Source organism: Stigmatopora argus, chromosome 2 (assembly GCF_051989625.1).
Source record: "Stigmatopora argus isolate UIUO_Sarg chromosome 2, RoL_Sarg_1.0, whole genome shotgun sequence".
In the NCBI taxonomy this organism is placed as follows: Eukaryota; Metazoa; Chordata; class Actinopteri; order Syngnathiformes; family Syngnathidae; genus Stigmatopora; species Stigmatopora argus.
Window position 1 is genome coordinate 20,998,805 of NC_135388.1, and position 18,571 is coordinate 21,017,375.

The following is an 18,571-nucleotide window of genomic DNA, read 5'->3' on the forward strand; positions in this document are numbered from 1 at the left end:
AAACATAGACATTATTTCACTTGTTTCACACCATGGAAGGCCCTACCAGACTTTGTTGTAGATAGTCCCCTTTATCTAAGCTTGTTATTGCCCATCGTTATCACCGTAACATTCAGTTGTATTAACCCCATAATTGCAATGCAGTAAGTTTTGGCTAAATTCTTAATGTGTATGCCTCTAAAGCAATAGACAGTAATAACGTCCCAATAGTCATCAATATGACCTATAGCAAAGCATACGCCCCCTTCAGGTCAAACAAGGAAAGTCTTTTGTGCACCTAAAGACGCTCCATGTTTCTTCTAGGGAAACTATGCCTATCCTTAACCAATTATCTTATCTACCCCAGCCAGGTTCAATTTACCTAACAATTTGGACGAATGCCATGAAATTTCTCATTTCCGCATTGTTAATTTCATGTCTGATTTCTTTAACAACCAAATAACCCTTAATACCTAAGACATAAATTGCAAATCACCCCATACTATGTTTACTTAAGATAAGAGCCATTTCTTATAGCTCCCTGTTACCACAAGAAAAATCTACAATAATTAAATTAGTGAAATCCACCTTTTACTAGGCATTTCCTAATTACAATTTTCAATGCTTAATAAAGGACCCACAAATTGTAACCAATATGCCATAATATTGTAAAAAATCCATTCATTTTTCTTTAACCAGCCAACCATTCAAAAACAGTAATAATATCGTTTTATCCTCCAAAACTAGCTCTCTTCAATTAAGAGCCCTTTGAACTTCACAAAAAAGAAAATAAAATAATAATAATAGTATTATTCCCAATTCCAAAGCCTTCCCCAAATCAATCTTTGCCAAACAGATTTTATATCACCTCGAAAGACATTGACCTTCATGCTCGCTGCAGAAGCAGCATCCTTATCTTTTGTTTACAAATTCCAAAGTGCTCTCTTTTCTTTGTGCCCAATGCTTCCCCTCCTGTGCCTCCTGTGAGCAATTATTTTTTAGAGAAGACTAAATTAATAAACTAAATTAATTACTCTCCCGATATCCAACTATATCATCATATCATCGTAGTTTGCCAAGACCCCATACTCACAATATGCCGCAAGCACAACTATATCATAGCAAAACCCATTTCTGCCCTCAAGTTTGCTTCAGCACCCCCAAGGCCAATTATTTTAATATTCAGCCGCACCAAAACAGAGCGCTCCCCCCGCAATCAAAGCATTATTCGGCAAGTTTAGAGTCTGACCAAAACGCAGTTTTGGCAACCCCGCTAAACATTTAATTTGCTGTTTTGTATTTCTGTTAACCAAAATATTCCCGCTAGCAGACGGGAACGAAACCAGGATAAGCCACAATAAGCCATTTCATTCTTTGAAATAACCATTTTAATTGCCATTTTACAACTTTCAGCATCACACAAAAAAATCCAATTGAATTCAATCCCAAAGAATGTGATATCTGGTTTAAAATTTGCTCAACATCCTCATGTTCAAAATCCCCATTCAAATCATTTTGAGCAGGCCTGCCTTGTTTTTAGAGACATTTTTGTCCAGGCAATCACGCGATATATGTAATATATATAAGTATAATTTGAATGAGCATGCAACACATTTGAATGAGCATGCAACACATTTTTTAGCTGCTCCTGATAAATGCTGCCCGTCATGACACAACGGGCCACCATCAGCTTTTGGATTCGAACATCCAAATTTAGTAGGAGCCTGCTCCTTGCCCACATTAGTATCAGCAACTTCGATCATGGGATATTGTTCAATAACACATCACTCATTGGCGGCGCCCCGGCCTGGGGAGATAGTGTTTTCTCCCCATGTCCCCCACGGGCCCTCCCGACCTGGTCCTTTTTAACAACAACAACAACACATTTCTTCCCCACCGGGCCAGTCTCCCCGTCCTCTTTTCTGTGGAATAACACAGCCTCTGTGTCTCCAGTCCCACCGTTATCAACTGATTTAACCCATGTATCATAAACCAATAATAGGTATCATTATATCCCTCCTGCACTCATTGGCGGCGCCCCAGGCTGCACTACAGCGTCTATTCACAGGCGCGATCCCGCTACTGATCGGCACGGGGGCTTTGACCTGCTCCGTTTCCGACCTGGGCCGATGCACCCCTCCTTAGACGACCTGGTGGTCCCGAGCTCCCCCGGGGACACCATATCGATACCGAACTTAGCGCGGACACCCGCTCGACATAGTCCGCTGCAGCTCAGAACTCCTGAGCTCAAACGATCCGCCAGTCTCAGCCTCCCAGTAGCTTGGATTACAGGCACGCGCCACCATGCCCGACCAAATGTTAGAATAATTATTCAAACCTTTTAAATCATTATTAGTAATATTTAATTAAAAAAGGAAAAACATCTCTCAACAAACTCTGCCTACAACTTGCGAGCCTTACTTCAAAATAAGGCCTTCGCGTGTGATGCCCTTCACGCACTCGGAACCCGTCTCAATATGCAGCCATCACACGCGGACTCGGCAGAAATGTCGAAAGATGCTTACCAAGAGGATAGTCGTCAACCGATTAGAAAACAGGCGCTGCTGAGAAATAGTCCGGCCTGGAAAAGGGATTCTCGCCGTGCACGGTCACTCCAGATATTAAACTGCAGCGTCTGGATTCCCTATCGATGTGTTGACCCCGGCTACTCGAAGGACCAAATGTTGGAATAATGATTCAAACCTTTTAAATCATTATTAGTAATATTTAATCAAAAAAGGAAAAACATCTTTCAACAAACTCTGCCTACAACTTGCAAGGAGATGCAATGCGACGCCGTCTTAGTCCACAGTGCATTCTGACGAGCGGAATACTCTTCGTTCCATTTAGCGGCACATAACCAAAACATTCAAAGGTAATCTGATTTAAACAATTGCATATGCAAAAACAACTGTCTCTGCTGTTTTAAACAATTGTATAAGCATGAAGGTTATAAAAACACTGTCTGTTTTTATCGGAACACCTGCGTAAGAATTTGCACAATAAGCAAAACAACGGCATTATTATTTGCACCAGTAAGCATAATAATTTCTTTATAAGGTAAACAAAGCAGTATTTTCAAATCTGCTGGAGTCTTCGTCATAACATTTGGTAGAACTGTCCGTAACGCCTTCGCCCTTGAAGAGTCGACTGTGCAGGAAAAAGTCCATCCCTTGACTTGATTTATAGCATTACTACTTATTGAAAAATGTTTACAACACATATAGAATATTCCATAATAATTCTATCATCATCTATTTATGTCTAAAAGGCCTTTCCTATTTCTGCATCCTCACCCCCTTGCTACTGTGACAACGAAATTTCCCGAATACGGGATGAATAAAGTTATCCAATCCAATCCAAAACAGGAGGTTTGAGGTCAGGTGAGGCAAAACAAGGAGGTAGCACAGGAAGGTGCTTTAGAGTGAACTGATAAAGACAATCCAGCAACTTGGTCAAGCTCTGGGTGGCTTAAATAGCTCAGTGATTGTGATGAGCCACACCTGCCATTGCTTAGCTCATCAGGTGCTGGACCTGTGATTGGATGAGAGGAGCAACCACCCACCTGTCTGGCCCTGGGCCTGACATTTTTAAAGCCTTATAACTAGATGTACTCCTCTTTTTTATTATTCATTCAAATTTGTCAGAGTTGTTAACAAATGTTTTTAATTTGGCCCAGTCTAACAATTTAATCATTTTTACTTTAAGTTTACAGCACCTTTAATTGTCAACTTTTGAATAGCTGTCCACTGTAGTGACCATTGTTCCTGAGAGGGTCAAATAATAAGTAGCCTGCAATTGGCTGGCCACCAATTCAAGGTGTCTCGCACCTCTGGCCCGAAGTCAGCTGGGATAGCCCCCCCGCGACCCTAGTGAGGATAAAGCGGTTCAGAAAATGAGATGAGCCCCCCCTCAAAAGTTGTAATGATTGTCTCGGTGGCAGAATAGGGTTGGACCCAGGTGCACGAAATCAGGCGGACAAAAGGGAGTGCGGGTGACCTAATGTAAGGTTTTAATACAAACAGACTGTTCACAAAATAAAAAATTACAAACAAAAATTGGGAGAAACTAATAACAGAAAGAAACAAACTAACCAGGGAAAAACATAGAGGAAAGACGCACACCAACATAACCTTATAGGGAACAATATTCCCACCACAATAGACAAAGAGACAGGGTTTAAATATACATAGCAAGGGCTTGACAAGACAATTAGCATCACCTGGGTCACACGAGAGAAGCCGATCAGGAAAGACACAGCAGGTAATACTAATGGGTAATCACATGGACAGGAAACAAGGGAACACACCCAAGAAAAAGGTGACAAAGGTGTGACTCATACTACAGTGCGACTTATATATAGTTTCTTCCTCTTCATTGTGCATTATTTGGACGGTGCAACTTATACTCGGAGATAATTTATTGGGTGAGCCATGAAATGATATTAGATTGACAAAGGAGATCTGAATTCATGGAGAAATAATTGTAAAACAAATCTACATATCTTAATCTAAATGGTGTGTGTGTAAATAACTGTGCAGTATCAGTACTACTGAAGTCATGAAGTTTTGGATTTTCAAAGGCAATGTAAATATGAAAACTTTTGTTGTATGAATATTTAAACTCTATTGTAAATAAATGCAACATTTAAGTGAACGGTTAGAGAGAATTTTATTTTGGTCTTATCTCACTTCATAAAGGAATTTATAATTTATATGAAATGAAAACATTTATTTTAGTTGAGAAATGAAAACTGAAATGTTTAGGTATGGTCAGATAGGCCTAATGTTCTGAATATACTGTATTTCAAGAGATAGCATCGAAAAAAAGGTTGCGTTATAGCATTGAAAAACAAGTTGCTTTACAGTAATCCCCCGATTATCGCGGTTAATGTAGACCAGACATGGCCGCGATAAACGAAAAACACCCTTATTTAAAAAATTAAATTAAATAAAATTATACTTCAGTGCTGAGTCCTAGTAGTAAGCAGAGGACAGGGAAGTGGCTTCCGCTTGCAAATTTCAGCGTGTATTTTCACATTTTTATGAATGTATGTATACCGAAACTCGTAGCTCGTTTTGTGTTTTTGCTGCTTTTCTGTCTTAATGATTTGGTGATTCTTAATGATCCCATTGACTTTGATTTGCTTTGTACTTTGTGCTTTTTGCTTTGTTGTTCTGTGGCCTTTGACTGTACTGTCTAACTTATAACTATGCCTTTTCTTGCTACTGTCACAATGAAATTTCCCGAATCCGGGATGAATAAAGTTATCCAATCCAATCCAATATATATATTTTTTACTTCATGCTGAGTTCTAGTAGCAAGCGGAGGACAGGGGAGTGGCTTCAGCGAGAGTTTCAGCGTGGATTTTCACACTTTTATGAACTTACAAAAAAACGTAATTAACAAAAAAAAATTCCCCCCAGAAAAAAAACCTGATGTAGTGAAGCCGCGATAATCTAGGGATTAGTTTCTGTCCATGAAGCTTGTAAACTGATCGTATGCCATTAAAATTAAAAGTGATCATTTGAATTGTACTTATATTTGAGCATGAGCGTGAATGGTTGTTTGTCTCCTGTTGTTTGTGCCCTGCGATTGACTGGCAACCCATTCACCAACCAGGTGTCCCCTACCTGCTGCCTGTGGTTGGCTAAAATAGGCTGCCGCACCCCTGCGAGGATAAGCTCAACGGAAAATGAAGAGTTTCCTATACTACTATTCCTTAATTCATTCTTCCGTACCGCGCGTGCTCGTAAGGGTTGCTGGAGCCTATCCAGCTGACTTTGGGCGAAAGACAGACTACACGCTAGACTGGTTGCCAGTCAGCCGTAGGACACACAGAGAGACCATAGACACTCAGAATCATGCCGCCACCAGAGGGAATCGAGACGCGCATGTCTGCACCGAAGTCAGAAGAGTAAACCTCTACACAGGCAGGCGCTTGGCCTATGTTATTGTTAAATGTATTATTTTCTACATACAGTAATACCTCAACATACTAGTGCCCCGAAATATGAGCAATTTGAGATACGAGTAAAATTTTGAGCAAATATTTACCTTGAGATACGAGACAAATTTAGAGATATGAGCATACAGCCAGGCGTGGCCAACGCGAGAGGCTGCTTTTGAGCATGGGTACTGTCTTTCTGGTTGCAACTCCCTCGTGTAATTGTCTCTATGAGCACTGGGCGGAGCGTTGCATTTTTTCAGTGTCCCCCCCAGTGCAGAATGGTGTACGGCAGGGGTCCCCAAACTTTTTCCTGTGAGGGCCACATAAATTTTCCCTTCTCTGATGGGGGGCTGGTGTCAGTTTGTAACAGAAAAAGTGTGACGATCGTAGGGGAGCTTAAAAAAAAAAATGTTTTCCAGAAAGCCACACAACCAAATAACCCTTTCCAGGTTCTTTACAGAAAAAAAGTCAGGAAACAAATAATAACACTATTAATGAAATAAATAATAACTAAATAACCCTCTCTGAGTTCTTCACAGAAAAAACAGGAAATAAATAACACTATTTATGAAATAAATAACTAAATAACTCTCTGGGTTCTTCATAGAAAAAAAGCCATGGAACATTAACTTTCTGTTGTGCCATGCATAATCTTAACAGATAAAAGTTAGCTCAGTTGTAGACTATAAATATTTTTATCTATATTAAACTATAACTGGCTTGTCGTCCTAACAAAAGGGCATGCTCAAAATTCGAATAGAGACGACCAAGATGCGCTGGGTTACTCCACAGAATATGTATTCCTAATATATAAATCCAATTCAGAGTTGCTCCCCTCCACAGCTCTGGGTTAAAAAGAACAATTCTCAAACAGGTTGCACTGTTTTTATATGCTTGAATAGTCCGCGATGGTCCCAGGGCTCCGCCCTCACCTGCGATCGTCCAGATGTCTCGGTAACACTGTGCTCGCGCATGCATCGCGCATGCACCGGTGGAGGTGCCCGCGTGCATCAAAGGGAAACACTTCCCGCACGTGTCACCAAAGAAGCAATGCGAAGCCCCGCTTCACTGGGATAATTTGTGGGCTCAGCGGGGGTGCAATAAACCAAACACAAGATTAAAACGTCCCAGTCTTCAAGGCCAAATAGGAAAAAAATCCGATAGCGTCTCTGGTATTGTTCAGAGGGCCGGGCAAAATGTGCTGACGGGCCGTATCCGGCCCGTGGGCTGTATCCGGCCCGCGGGCCGTAGTTTGGTGACCACTGGGACAATTGGGCAAGCTGTACGGGTTGCTGAGCTTGCTTGCTAATACGAGAGGAGTATATTGCTTCCCGTTGGCAAGTGGTCGTGCATTATCCTATTGGAAGGACATTTGTGTGCATCATTTTTGCAATATTTTAAAGGGAAGACAAGCACACAACCCTCGATAGGTTCTTGCAGCTGAAAGTCAGGGTGGAGGCGGGGCAAATAGAGCCAACCTGGGAGAAGAAAGGTATAAAATTTTGAAGCAAAATTAGAAATAAGTTTTGTGTAAGGTTAGATTAAACGTATTTTTGAGTGTGTCTGTATCATAATCCAAGTTCATTTAAATTTATTTATGTTATATTACGAACATGTTTGGTTCTGCTTTTGTTACTTTGCATTTTTATATATCAGAATCAATGCTTCCGTGACAATTTAAAAAAAATACTGTCATATATATGACGGTAATTATTTTAAAATTGTCATGGAAGCATTGATTCTCCCTTTCGAACAGTGGTTGTTAACCTTGTTGGAGCTGTCGAAACCAACCAGTTTCATATACGCTCTCACCGAACCCTACTTTACTGTAAAATAAAATGTGATTTTTTTCAAATTCAAGATGTATAAATTCCTCGCAGCAACTGATTTGCCAAGCAATGTCACGTGACCATCTGCAGCCAGTGATGTTCAAGCCATCACGTGAATAGACATGATGAGTCGATGTGTCTTGACCTCCGCGGCAGAGGCTCCACCGAACCAGGTTAAGAACCACTGCTTTAGAACCTTGCTACACTCCTCTGGGTTCTCATTGGCTCTCACAACAACCACTATCCATGTTTACATCTTACAGCTAAGTATGATTAAATCCAATTTAGCGTGGTTGGTGAGAAATTAAAATTAGACAGTTTGGTCAGCAGTATTTGGTGGTAGATGGTGTCAAATGCCTTTTTGAGATCAATGAAGACTCCACCAATGACCCAGTCTTTATCTAGTTTTAATTTTATGTTTTCTAGAAAGAAGGAAACCACCGGGGGATGATATTTTAAGGCTGATGCATTCAAGGTTGTGCACGTTGACCCATTCTGTCTTTTTACATTTAAGGTATTCCCTAATGTAGAACATCTATGGTCGCGAGCTGTGGGTCGTGACCGAAAGAACGAGATCTCAGATACAAGCAGCTGACATGGGTTTCCTCCGCAGGATGTCCAGACTCTCCCTTAGAGAGAAGCTCAGTCATCCAGGAGGGGCTCGGAGTAGAGCCGCTGCTCCTCCAGATCGAGAGGAGCCAGAGATGAGTTGGCTCGGGCATCGGATCAGGATGCCCCCTGGACGCCTCTCTTGGGAGGTGTTCCGGGCACGTCCCACCGGGAGGAGGCCACGGGGCCGACCTCGGACACGCTGGTAAGACTATGTCTCGGGAACGCCTTGGGATACTCCCGGAAGAGCTGGATGAAGTGGCTGTGGAGGGAAGTCCGGGCTTCCCTGCTGAAACTGCTCCCCCTGCGACCCGACTTCGGATAAGCGGAAGATGAGATGAGAGATGAGACTCAGGTGCCCTTAAACACAAAATGGATGGAAATGACATTGTTCATTCATTTTCCATACCCCTTATCATCTCAAGAGTCGCAGGGGGGTGTCGATTGCAGTCAACTATGGGCACAAGGCTGGGGACATCCTGAATTGGTTGGCAGCCAATCGCAGGGCACAAGGAGACGGACAACCATTCACACTCACACATAGGGGAAATGTAGTGTTCAACCAGCTTAGCATGTATGTTTATAGGGATGTGGGAGGAAACCGGAGTACCCGGAGGAAACCCCTGCAAGTCCAGGGAAAACATGCAAACTTCATGCAGAAAGGAGCCCTCGATTCCAGATTGGTGAGGCAGACGCACTAACCACTTGACCACCTGGCCATGAAACACAGACAACACCTGTTTCTATAACCGCTATTCCAATGAAGTTGAGATATTTTTAAAAGGCCTACAATTATTCATTAATGGCCCATTTTGGTGGCCTGTTTTGAAAAAGGCTGTGGTGCACACCTTTTAGGCTGGTGTTGTTGGATTTCTGTAAAACAACTTCAGGAGCAGGTTAAGAAAGAGGGAGACCAATTTCAAGGAGATACGTTTATTACTAGACTGCAAGATGGGGAGAGCTCGAACGGCTGCGAACGCACAGCCTATTTGCCGGAACTCTCTCCGAACTAACAGTTTGTGCGTCTATTTATGTGAAAAACATGATGCTGCACAGAGAAGATAACAGAAAGAGGGTGTGGGCTGATACGCCCAGACATCTGCAGAGCAGATGTCTCAACATGACTCGACATTTTTCATTACTCACACCAAACTGATGCAATACTAACAAGCAATTGCAAATAGTGACTCAGCATATCTTACAGGTGTGAATACAAAGTTGATTCTCAGGTCAGCAAAGCTATTGTTTGGATTTTTTGATTAGTGGATATCCCACCCTAAACCAATTAGCCAATTATTAGATGAATTATTTGTCTTCATTCACGTTGAGTGAGCTCTGTAAGCTTTTCAAGTACTTGCGCGTCCTTGTTCTACAAATACCTATACTTGTGTGTACTAGTACTAAAAGTATACTAACCAGCACAGCAAAGCCAACCACGTAATTTATCTAGAAATAGCGTTTTCTAGTTTCTGGTTGAAATGCAACATTAGTCTAATAATGCAGCTTGATTCTCCATTGCGAAGCACTTATCTGGCAAACAAAAGGGGACACAAGAGGATGTCGTGTGCTTCAAAATTTTGATCCATGTTGCAGTATTACTTTTGGCCACCAATAATATTGTTCCTTTAAAGAACATATAGAAGGGGGGTGGCGAACACGCGCTTCACTAACTTGTTCGCCACCCCTGATATAGATTAAATCCTTGTATTCTGAATGTTTTTGTAAAAGCTAAAACAACATAACTTTCCTCACTGTCTGAATACTTTGTTTGTGAGCCTAACTAATTTAAAATTGTCAAACCCAGGAAAAATACACAAGGTTAAAGAAAAATCCATTCTGCAGCATTTATTGTTTGGGTGCTTAGGGAAATCAGGTATATTGGTCAATAAAACAATAAATATGGATGTTACAGCGATAAATTTGTCATGAAGCATTTTACACAATGTATACAATATATTTGTCCTTTGCACATTTCCAAACAAGTAACTCCACGGAGCACTAGGAACATGGAGTAAAAAAAAAACGGGCACACACTAAATGCACTTGTGAAGTTTTGTGTCATTAAAAAGTCTTTAAGTCATGAGGACAAATAAACTTTGTGCTGTTTGAAAATATATTTAAAATATGGCCCATTTGTTGTGTAGTTCCAATAATGGTGAAGTGATGATGACGCATTTCAGCTCTTGTGAGGCATTCCAGCCGGTAAGGTGTACGCGACAGCTCATTCCTAGTCTTCCGAGTAGCTGTCAGTAGTCCGTGTCAGAGCCCTCAGCGTTGTCCACGTTGCGAGAGAGCATGTAGTTATCCATGTCGATGGAGCGGCAGTTGTTAATGGCGTAGCGCAGCCGCTCGGCCATGACGGCCTGACTGGTGTACGGTGGCAGACGCAGCTGGAAGAAACACGTCTGGGAGGTGGGTAGGCTGTCGTATGGCTGTGCAGACAACAGAAAATCAGTCAATGCTAGTGTTGACACCTGTGCAACCATTTGCATGATTTGACCAAATACAGTGCAAGTTTTACATACTATGAAGCCAGAGTCAGAAGGGCAACAATAAATCTGTCGTGACGCTACGCTTTCATTTGATAAACAACACCAAGGGCAACAGTGATGAATAAAGATGTGGCGGTGTTATATTGACAAAGACTGATGCATAATACAGCGACATTCGCAGCTCAGAGCAGCAAGAGTGTTTTTAAGTTCATTTATAGCTATGTATCATCCCAAAACAGGCAAAACAGCCCCCTGGAAAGCGATTTGAGTACAGTGGTACCTCGACCTACGATCAGCTCTACCTACGACATGCTCGAGATACAATGAAAATTTCGATCGAATAATTCGCCCTAGATACGATCAAAATTTCGAGATGCGACCAAGCCAGGTAGCCATGGCACTGTCTTGCCGCATCTCTTTCGTGTGTAAAATATATCTACGAGCACGGGGCGGAGGTTTGCATCCCCCCCATTTTTTCCCCACATACTACATTTACATACAAAGTAAACAAAAATGGATCGGCAGAGTTTTGCAAAGAGAAGGCGACCGTTGACAATCAACATTAAGCGCAAAATAATTGAAAAATATGAGAGTGGTGTCACCGAGCTTGCTCGGCAATACGAGAGGAATACGTCAACCATATCCACCATCCTTAAGCAGAAGGACGCAATTAAGGAGAAGAGGCCTTCCAAAGGACTAACTAAAATTTCCCACCGGCGGAGTGACATTCACGACGAGATGGAGAGCCTTCTTTTATTGTGGATGAAAGATAGTTCCAATTCGAAAGCCACGGTTGATTTTATCAAGACATTTGCCTCGATTATCACCCAGAAAAGTTACAACGAAGTGGCAAGAGTTTTGGGATTTTGTAGAAAAGAGGCACCCTGACAAGCTGTCAAGTGGTCGCGCGTTATCGTATTGTGAGGACATTTGTGCGCGTCATTTTCAAAATATTTTGAAGGGAAGGCAAAAACAAACAACTCTTGATACGTTCGTTTTGAAGACTCCGGCTGAACGTGCGGGTGGAGTCAACCCGTTACAAAGGTAAAAAAATATTAAAACAAAATTAGAATTCAGTTTTGTGTAAAGTTACATTAAACGTATGTTTGAATGTGTCTGTATATATTAATCCAAGTTAATTTAAATGTGTTTGTTCCGTTACGAGTACGTTATCGTGGAAAGATAACCCCCCTCCCCTCTCTTTCTGTCCCTCTCTGTAACCTCCGCGAAATCTGCACAATTTTAGTTATATTAAACACATTTTAGTACTATTAAACCACTCGTTATTTATTACTTTGTCAATATATGGCGAATTAGAACAAATAAAAATGTTTTTCCAATCCAATATCCTCTTTTTGGTGTATTTTCAGAGGGTTGGAACGAATTATTTTGTATTTAGTTCATTTCAATGGGAAACGTTCGCTCGAGTTACGAAAAGCTCGACATACGATCTCAGTCCCGGAACTGATTAAAATCGTATGTCGCGGTACCACTGTATTATGAAATACAGTCATACCTCTACTTATGAATGCCTCTAGATACGAAATGTTCAGATCACGAAAGCTTTTTATATGCGAATGATTGCCTTGAGATATGAAAAAGATCCAAGTTACGAAATCCCGCAAAAAGTAAATGTATTTAGTTATCCAGTTACTAGCTAGTAGCTAGCGTAACTATTCAGGGGCTGCCTTCCACGCTTCGTAAAGCTGTGTTGATGTCGATGTCCAGGCCACAATCCATTTGCAAATAGTAGCTAGCTAGTAGCTGTGGATTTTACCCCATTTTAGTGGGGAAATGATACCCCGGGCCCGGTTCTGATGTCTAAAAAGCTCCAGTATTTGTATTTAATCAATAAATGCTGTTTTCGGCTGGATTTTACCCATTTTCGGGCAATGTTTGCCCGTGCGCCATTGACGTTCATCGCTGTCTTTTCCCGGGAAAATCACCCCCCTGGCCCGGTTGTAATGTCTGAAAAGCTCCAGTATTTGTATTTAATCATGAAATGCTGCTAGGAAGTGGATTTTACCCCATTTTCGGGCAATGTTTGCCGGTACGCCATTGACGTTCATCGGTGTCTTTTCCCGGGAAAATCACCCCCCTGGCCCGGTTGTAATGTCTGAAAAGCTCCAGTATTTGTATTTAATCATGAAATGCTGCTAGGAAGTGGATTTTACCCCATTTTAGTGCATGTTTTGCCGTTTCGCGTATGGACGTATCGACGTTCATCGCTGACTTTTTCCCGGGGAAATGATACTGCGGGCCCGGTTCTGATGTCTAAAAAGCTCCATTATTTGTATTTAATCCATAAATGCTGTTTTCGGCTGGATTTTACCCATTTTCGGGCAATGTTTGCCCGTATGCCATTGACGTTCATTGCTGTCTTTTCCCGGGAAAATCACCCCCTGGCCCGGTTGTAATGTCTGAAAAGCTCCAGCGAGATATATATATATATATATATATAGATAATACAATTTTAAATTAGACTTAAGCTGGGAAACAGTGCCTATGCGAGTCCAAATATGATTACTACCTGCCTACACTACTTTGGGTCCTTACTGGCATCTGGTATATATCATCAGCATACATAACTGCTGAGCTTTGCCATTGGCCCGGAAAAAAAGGGTAGATCACGCAAAGTTGGCTCCTTGAAAAGTAGATCTTTGAGCAAAAAAATTGAGCACCCCTAATATATATAATTGTGTGATTTAACAAAGTTCTATAACGTTCAGGGCTTGCATGATTAATTTTTTTAGACCATTTTTTACATACATTATATCGGCTCCAAATAATCAGTTATCCGGAAAAACCCCTATCGGTCGATCACTAGTTCAAATACTTTGAACTGATAGTATATATTTTTTCTTACAGTATCCTCATCTTTCAGCTGGTAGCAATACTAATTCTGGATCGTTAACATGTTACAATGTTATACACATCAAATCTATTTCGACTTGGGAAGGCTCACATTAAATAATCATAAATCACTGCTATTGACGGCGATTGCCTAGGGTGCTGGCAGAAATCAAATGAGGATGATATTATATTTTCAACACTACATCGTTCAGATGTTTTATGACGCGTTAACATAAATTTTGGAATTCCAAAGAGATTCCATGCATTTTCCCACCATGGTAAAAGACTCAGGGACTAGGTAATACTACATAAATGTACATGTAATGGCTGACTCACCCGGTCCACTTTCATGATCTGAAACCTTTGCGAGATGTCGGCAGTGTTGGCGGGCAACCTGGAGCGTCCGGAGACAAAGCGCATGAAGAGAACTCGCTCCTCGTTGGAGAACTCGTCCAGAGTTTGCCAGAACCACTGCACCAGCGGGTGCTGCTCGTCCACCTCTCGGTACCGCACCACCTTCTTGAGCACGTCGCAGCAGATCTCGGGCATTCCGCACACCATCTGCTCCAGCTGCTTGGCCGTCAACAGTGACAAAAGCGGCACCGGCACAATCCACGACATGCCTTCGCGCACAGCCGCCACCTGATGGGATTTGTGTGTTGTCAGGGTTAGGTTGAAAAATTGCCTCGCTTCTAGACATAGAAGTTCAAGTGCAGGCATTTGTATATGTTTATTCAGCTCATTAAGCAAATGGACAGCCTTACCTGCCGATTAATTTCATGTAGGCGGTACTCAATGGCCCTTTCTACATATTCCTTTCGATTGGAGAATGTGAGAGGGATGCTGTTTCCTCCTGGGATGATGGGGACCATCTTACCATCTGCGCTCTGTCCAACAAAGGAATCAAGTGGAATCATCTGAAAGAATAACAAAACCCATTTTTGTTGACATATCAGAGGTTAACATAAAGGGAAATACAAAACCCAGGATAAATGACCATGTGAAAGACATTTCTTAAACGTCTCATGATGGGAAAAAATGTTCAAGCACATACACAAACCCCTTAACCCGTTTGGTGACAACAACAAAGAAAGAAATGAACACAGTGTATGGGTCAAGGGCTATGAATGACATCACGAGAAAGGGCAGGAAAGCTGGGATCGTCACATTTGATTGGCTAAAAACAGTACTGGTATTGAATAAATATCTGCCCGCACAAAGAGCAGTCACTTTCCTGATGTTCCAAACAGGGTGAAAGGAAGTAACATTTAATATGTACGAGTAATAGTCACGGTAAGATGACGGCGCCCCGAGCGAGCAATAGCAGATAAGTGTACTCACGTCCGGCTATTCTGAGCACGTTTAACTACAGTAAGATGGCCGTGCCCCGAGCGAGCAGTGACGTGAACGGGGAGTTTTTTCACGTTTTAGGCAAGATACGGTTTATTTTTTTCCTTGAATTATATTCATAGACGTCAAAATACATTTTGTTTAGCGCTTTATCTGTTTCTTTTCTTTATTTTGAAATAATCGGCTGCATTGTCTTGCGTCATTTTGTCGTGACATCATCGTGTCATCGTCATCAACTTGTAGTTTCGTGCATGTCATGATTTTATGCGCAATAAAGCCGTACCCTCGATTCAGTACCCTTTTTTTGTCCGACAAAAGTGGCTTATATGCGAGTAAATATGGTAATTAAAAAAATGAACTTTCTTAGGTTATTCAAGCACATTTTAGAAATGATATGCATTTATTCAGTGTTCAAACAGCCTACCATGCTTGCTTTTGGGATGTCGGAGTAAATCAGAGTACCTGGAGAGCGCAGGCACGCAAAGAGAACATGCAAACACGACACAGGGAGGCCGGAGAATGGGATTGAACCCTTGATCTCAGAACTTTGAGGCGGCCATGCTAACAGCTCTTTCACAGTGCCGCCTAGACTTGACATGTGCTAAATGTTGTTTCTGGTATTTCAGAATGTTCATGAATGGAAAAAATGCTTTGTTGTCTCATTTTTCCTCTAAGGTCACTCTAAGGTAGTCACACACGGCGGTCGGCTGTTTACACATGCCTTTCAGATACACTGTTTTTGTGAAAGTATTGAACATGCCGTTGTCCAAACTGACATTTGCTTTGGCAATTAAAATGAAGGTGAGAAATTGAGCTAGCCCACATTAACCTACCTCGTGGAAATTGTCCTCAGTGATGCCACTGTCTTCGATGTACTGAATACTTTTCAGGGTTTGCACATACAGGAGGTCTACTTCCTCCAGATCTTCAAGGAGAAGAGGAATACAGCACAGCTGTTTCCACACCAGAGGTGCCAGATGAAGATCCAAAGGTTTTTTAGTACGAATGGCCACGCCCATTAGGATGCCAAGGAATTTAAACTGGAGCATCTGCTCATCCAAACAGGATGATGGGTTGAGGAGGAACCTTAGAGACACAAACCCTTCTACTTTAAACACAAAATATATCTGGATGAAACAATTCTTTGTATCTGAAAAATTTCAGTCAGCAAAATTGTCTTAAAATATGTTACTCTGAACAGATTTTTCAAAGACATTATCAAAGTACAGCTGTATTGAAAATTATTTCACCGCCACTGCAGAAGTGCTTATTTACATCATTTAAGTCTCACCTAAATCTTTATCTGATATGTTAAAAAATGAGATAAAATTTCGTATCACACTTAGTACAACACTATATGGCAGTGGCTTTGACCAAAACTGTAATCTTGCAAACCCACACAACAGTTTTCCTCAATTCCTCATGAATTTACAATGGTAAATATGTTAAAGATACAGTACAGTAATTATTCTGTCAGGCTGAGATATTGTGCTGTGTCCCTGCTCGTGCGCCATCACAACACACTTCTCGTAGATGTAAAGGATCCTATATTTTTTAAGGACTTCAATGTTGGACAACTTTTATCTTCCTGAAATAATGATTGCAACTCGACTACTTATTTGGCAGGGGCGGTTCATTATTTTGAGGTCTTTGCAAAAACCCAGTGGCTGCAGACTACTACTATTCTTTTCCTCATATATTAGCCAATAAAGGCGGCTCAGACCATATATCAATTATCATTGTATTTATTTTAAAAGTAAAAGTAAAAGTCACGGACAAGGTCTCCTGGTCTACCAACACCACAGCAGTGGTGAAGAAGGCCCAGAAGCGACTTCCTGAGAATACTCAGGAGGAACAACTTGGACACTAAGCTTCTGGTAACCTTCTACAGAGCCACTGCGGAGAGCATCCTGGCATACTGCATGACAGTGTGGTACGCTGGAAGCACGGCAGCAGACAGAAAATCCATTCAGAGAGTGATCAACGCCGCCTGCTCTCTGCCCTCACTGGATGACATTGCCAGCCCTCGCTACCTCAGCAGAGCTGTGAACATTGTTAGGGACCCTTACCACCCTTGTCACAACCTGTTCCAGCTGCTGCCCTCTGGCAGACGCTAGAGTTCTCACAAAACACGGACAAATAGACTTAGGGACATTTTTTTTCCCTAGAGCCATAAGGGCTCTGAACTTGCATTAGCACGGCACACAATCCCTTCTGTGCAATAACTTCGGGGTGTGCAATAACAATGTTCAATATTTAAGAATATTCTAAGTTGTTTTCTTCTTCTATTACCTTGACTTTTTAAAATTACTTATTTATGTTTTTATTGGGAAACGCGCACTTTGTGGAGTAGCACCACTAATTTCGTTATACGCAGCTGTTGTATAATGACAATAAAGGCTTTTGACTTGACTATTGTATCGACCCCAATAATCCCATCCTACTTTTGGCCTTACCTGTCTCTGTTGTAGCCAACCTCAGCAGTGGCATTGGGGGAGGGGATTAGCAGGTCTACCACACCGGTCTCTAATTCCTAAACACATTCGCAGAACAATCAGAATAACCGAACTATCAATCCCAAAAGCAGGAAGGAACTGTTTGGTCCATACCTGACACATCTCTGTGATAGTATCATCAAAGACCCCTCCGGCATCATCAGCTCCCTCACCCACTAGCTTTACCTTCCAGGCTCTTGAGGGAAGACGAAGATCTGAAGCATTCAGTTTCACAACCTGTCGGGCAATCTGGACAAAGATGGGTTTACATTTCCGTCCCCTGTAACCAGTCAAAGACAGAGAAATAATAATTAATGGTGAAGAACAATACAATGAGCTCCATTCTTTCACAAATAAAAAAGGTCCTGACCTTGTGGAGATCCGTTTGACAGTGATCTGGGGACCATAGTTCTTGCCTTGCACCATAGTTTTGCCAATAGAGCGCACCATGGGAAGTGTATAAACTCTGGGGGCTAACAAAGGTCTTAACTGGCCCTGAACAATCCCCCAGGTGCCTGCGTTGTAGCGGGACGTACAGCTCTGCAAAGCAGACTCATTAATTATCCAAAGGGTATCATTATTTTACAGTATTATTACTTAATGAGGGAAAGGCACAATTCATTTTTGCAAAACCTTTGGAGAAAGGCAGATGGACAGAAAATAGGAAGTTCATGTCATATGGATTGCATTCAGTCACCAATAAATAAAAAAGGCCAAACATGTTTAATTTCGCATATGGGGAGGTCTCATAAATATGTAAGTATGCGTGAATGCAGAGACTTTGGAATACCTGGTTGTTGGGACTTAGGTTGAGAAGTCTCCAAGATGAGTACATGAGGTCGGAGAAGTGATACAGGAGGCGCAGACGAGCCCTCACAGCCTCTATGCTCACCTCCTTGAGCACACTATATTGAGGGGGTACAGCAACAGGCAGACCGAGCTGAAGAGGCACCGAAGAACCTGGGGACATGGCAATACATGGCAGAGGTGAAATTATACATGATAGACGAACAG

At 41.8% G+C, this 18,571-nt stretch overlaps 1 protein-coding gene across 8 annotated transcripts in view; it reads right to left on the bottom strand.

Moving 5' to 3' along the window:
• Positions 1-10,197: 10,197 nt before the first annotated feature.
• The window catches only part of herc1 (HECT and RLD domain containing E3 ubiquitin protein ligase family member 1), a 136,903-nt gene continuing 128,529 nt past the window's right edge, over positions 10,198-18,571 (bottom strand). For all 8 annotated transcript variants that reach the window (XM_077586910.1, XM_077586900.1, XM_077586865.1 and 5 more), the window contains exons 72-79: positions 18,348-18,517; positions 17,928-18,097; positions 17,672-17,837; positions 17,519-17,595; positions 15,896-16,148; positions 14,477-14,629; positions 14,049-14,354; positions 10,198-10,799 (exon numbers count right to left, since the gene is read on the bottom strand). In XM_077586910.1, coding sequence (XP_077443036.1) covers positions 10,614-10,799; positions 14,049-14,354; positions 14,477-14,629; positions 15,896-16,148; positions 17,519-17,595; positions 17,672-17,837; positions 17,928-18,097; positions 18,348-18,517 — 1,481 coding nt within the window. In that variant the 3' untranslated portion in view covers positions 10,198-10,613. The remainder of the gene's footprint in view (positions 10,800-14,048; positions 14,355-14,476; positions 14,630-15,895; positions 16,149-17,518; positions 17,596-17,671; positions 17,838-17,927; positions 18,098-18,347; positions 18,518-18,571) is intronic.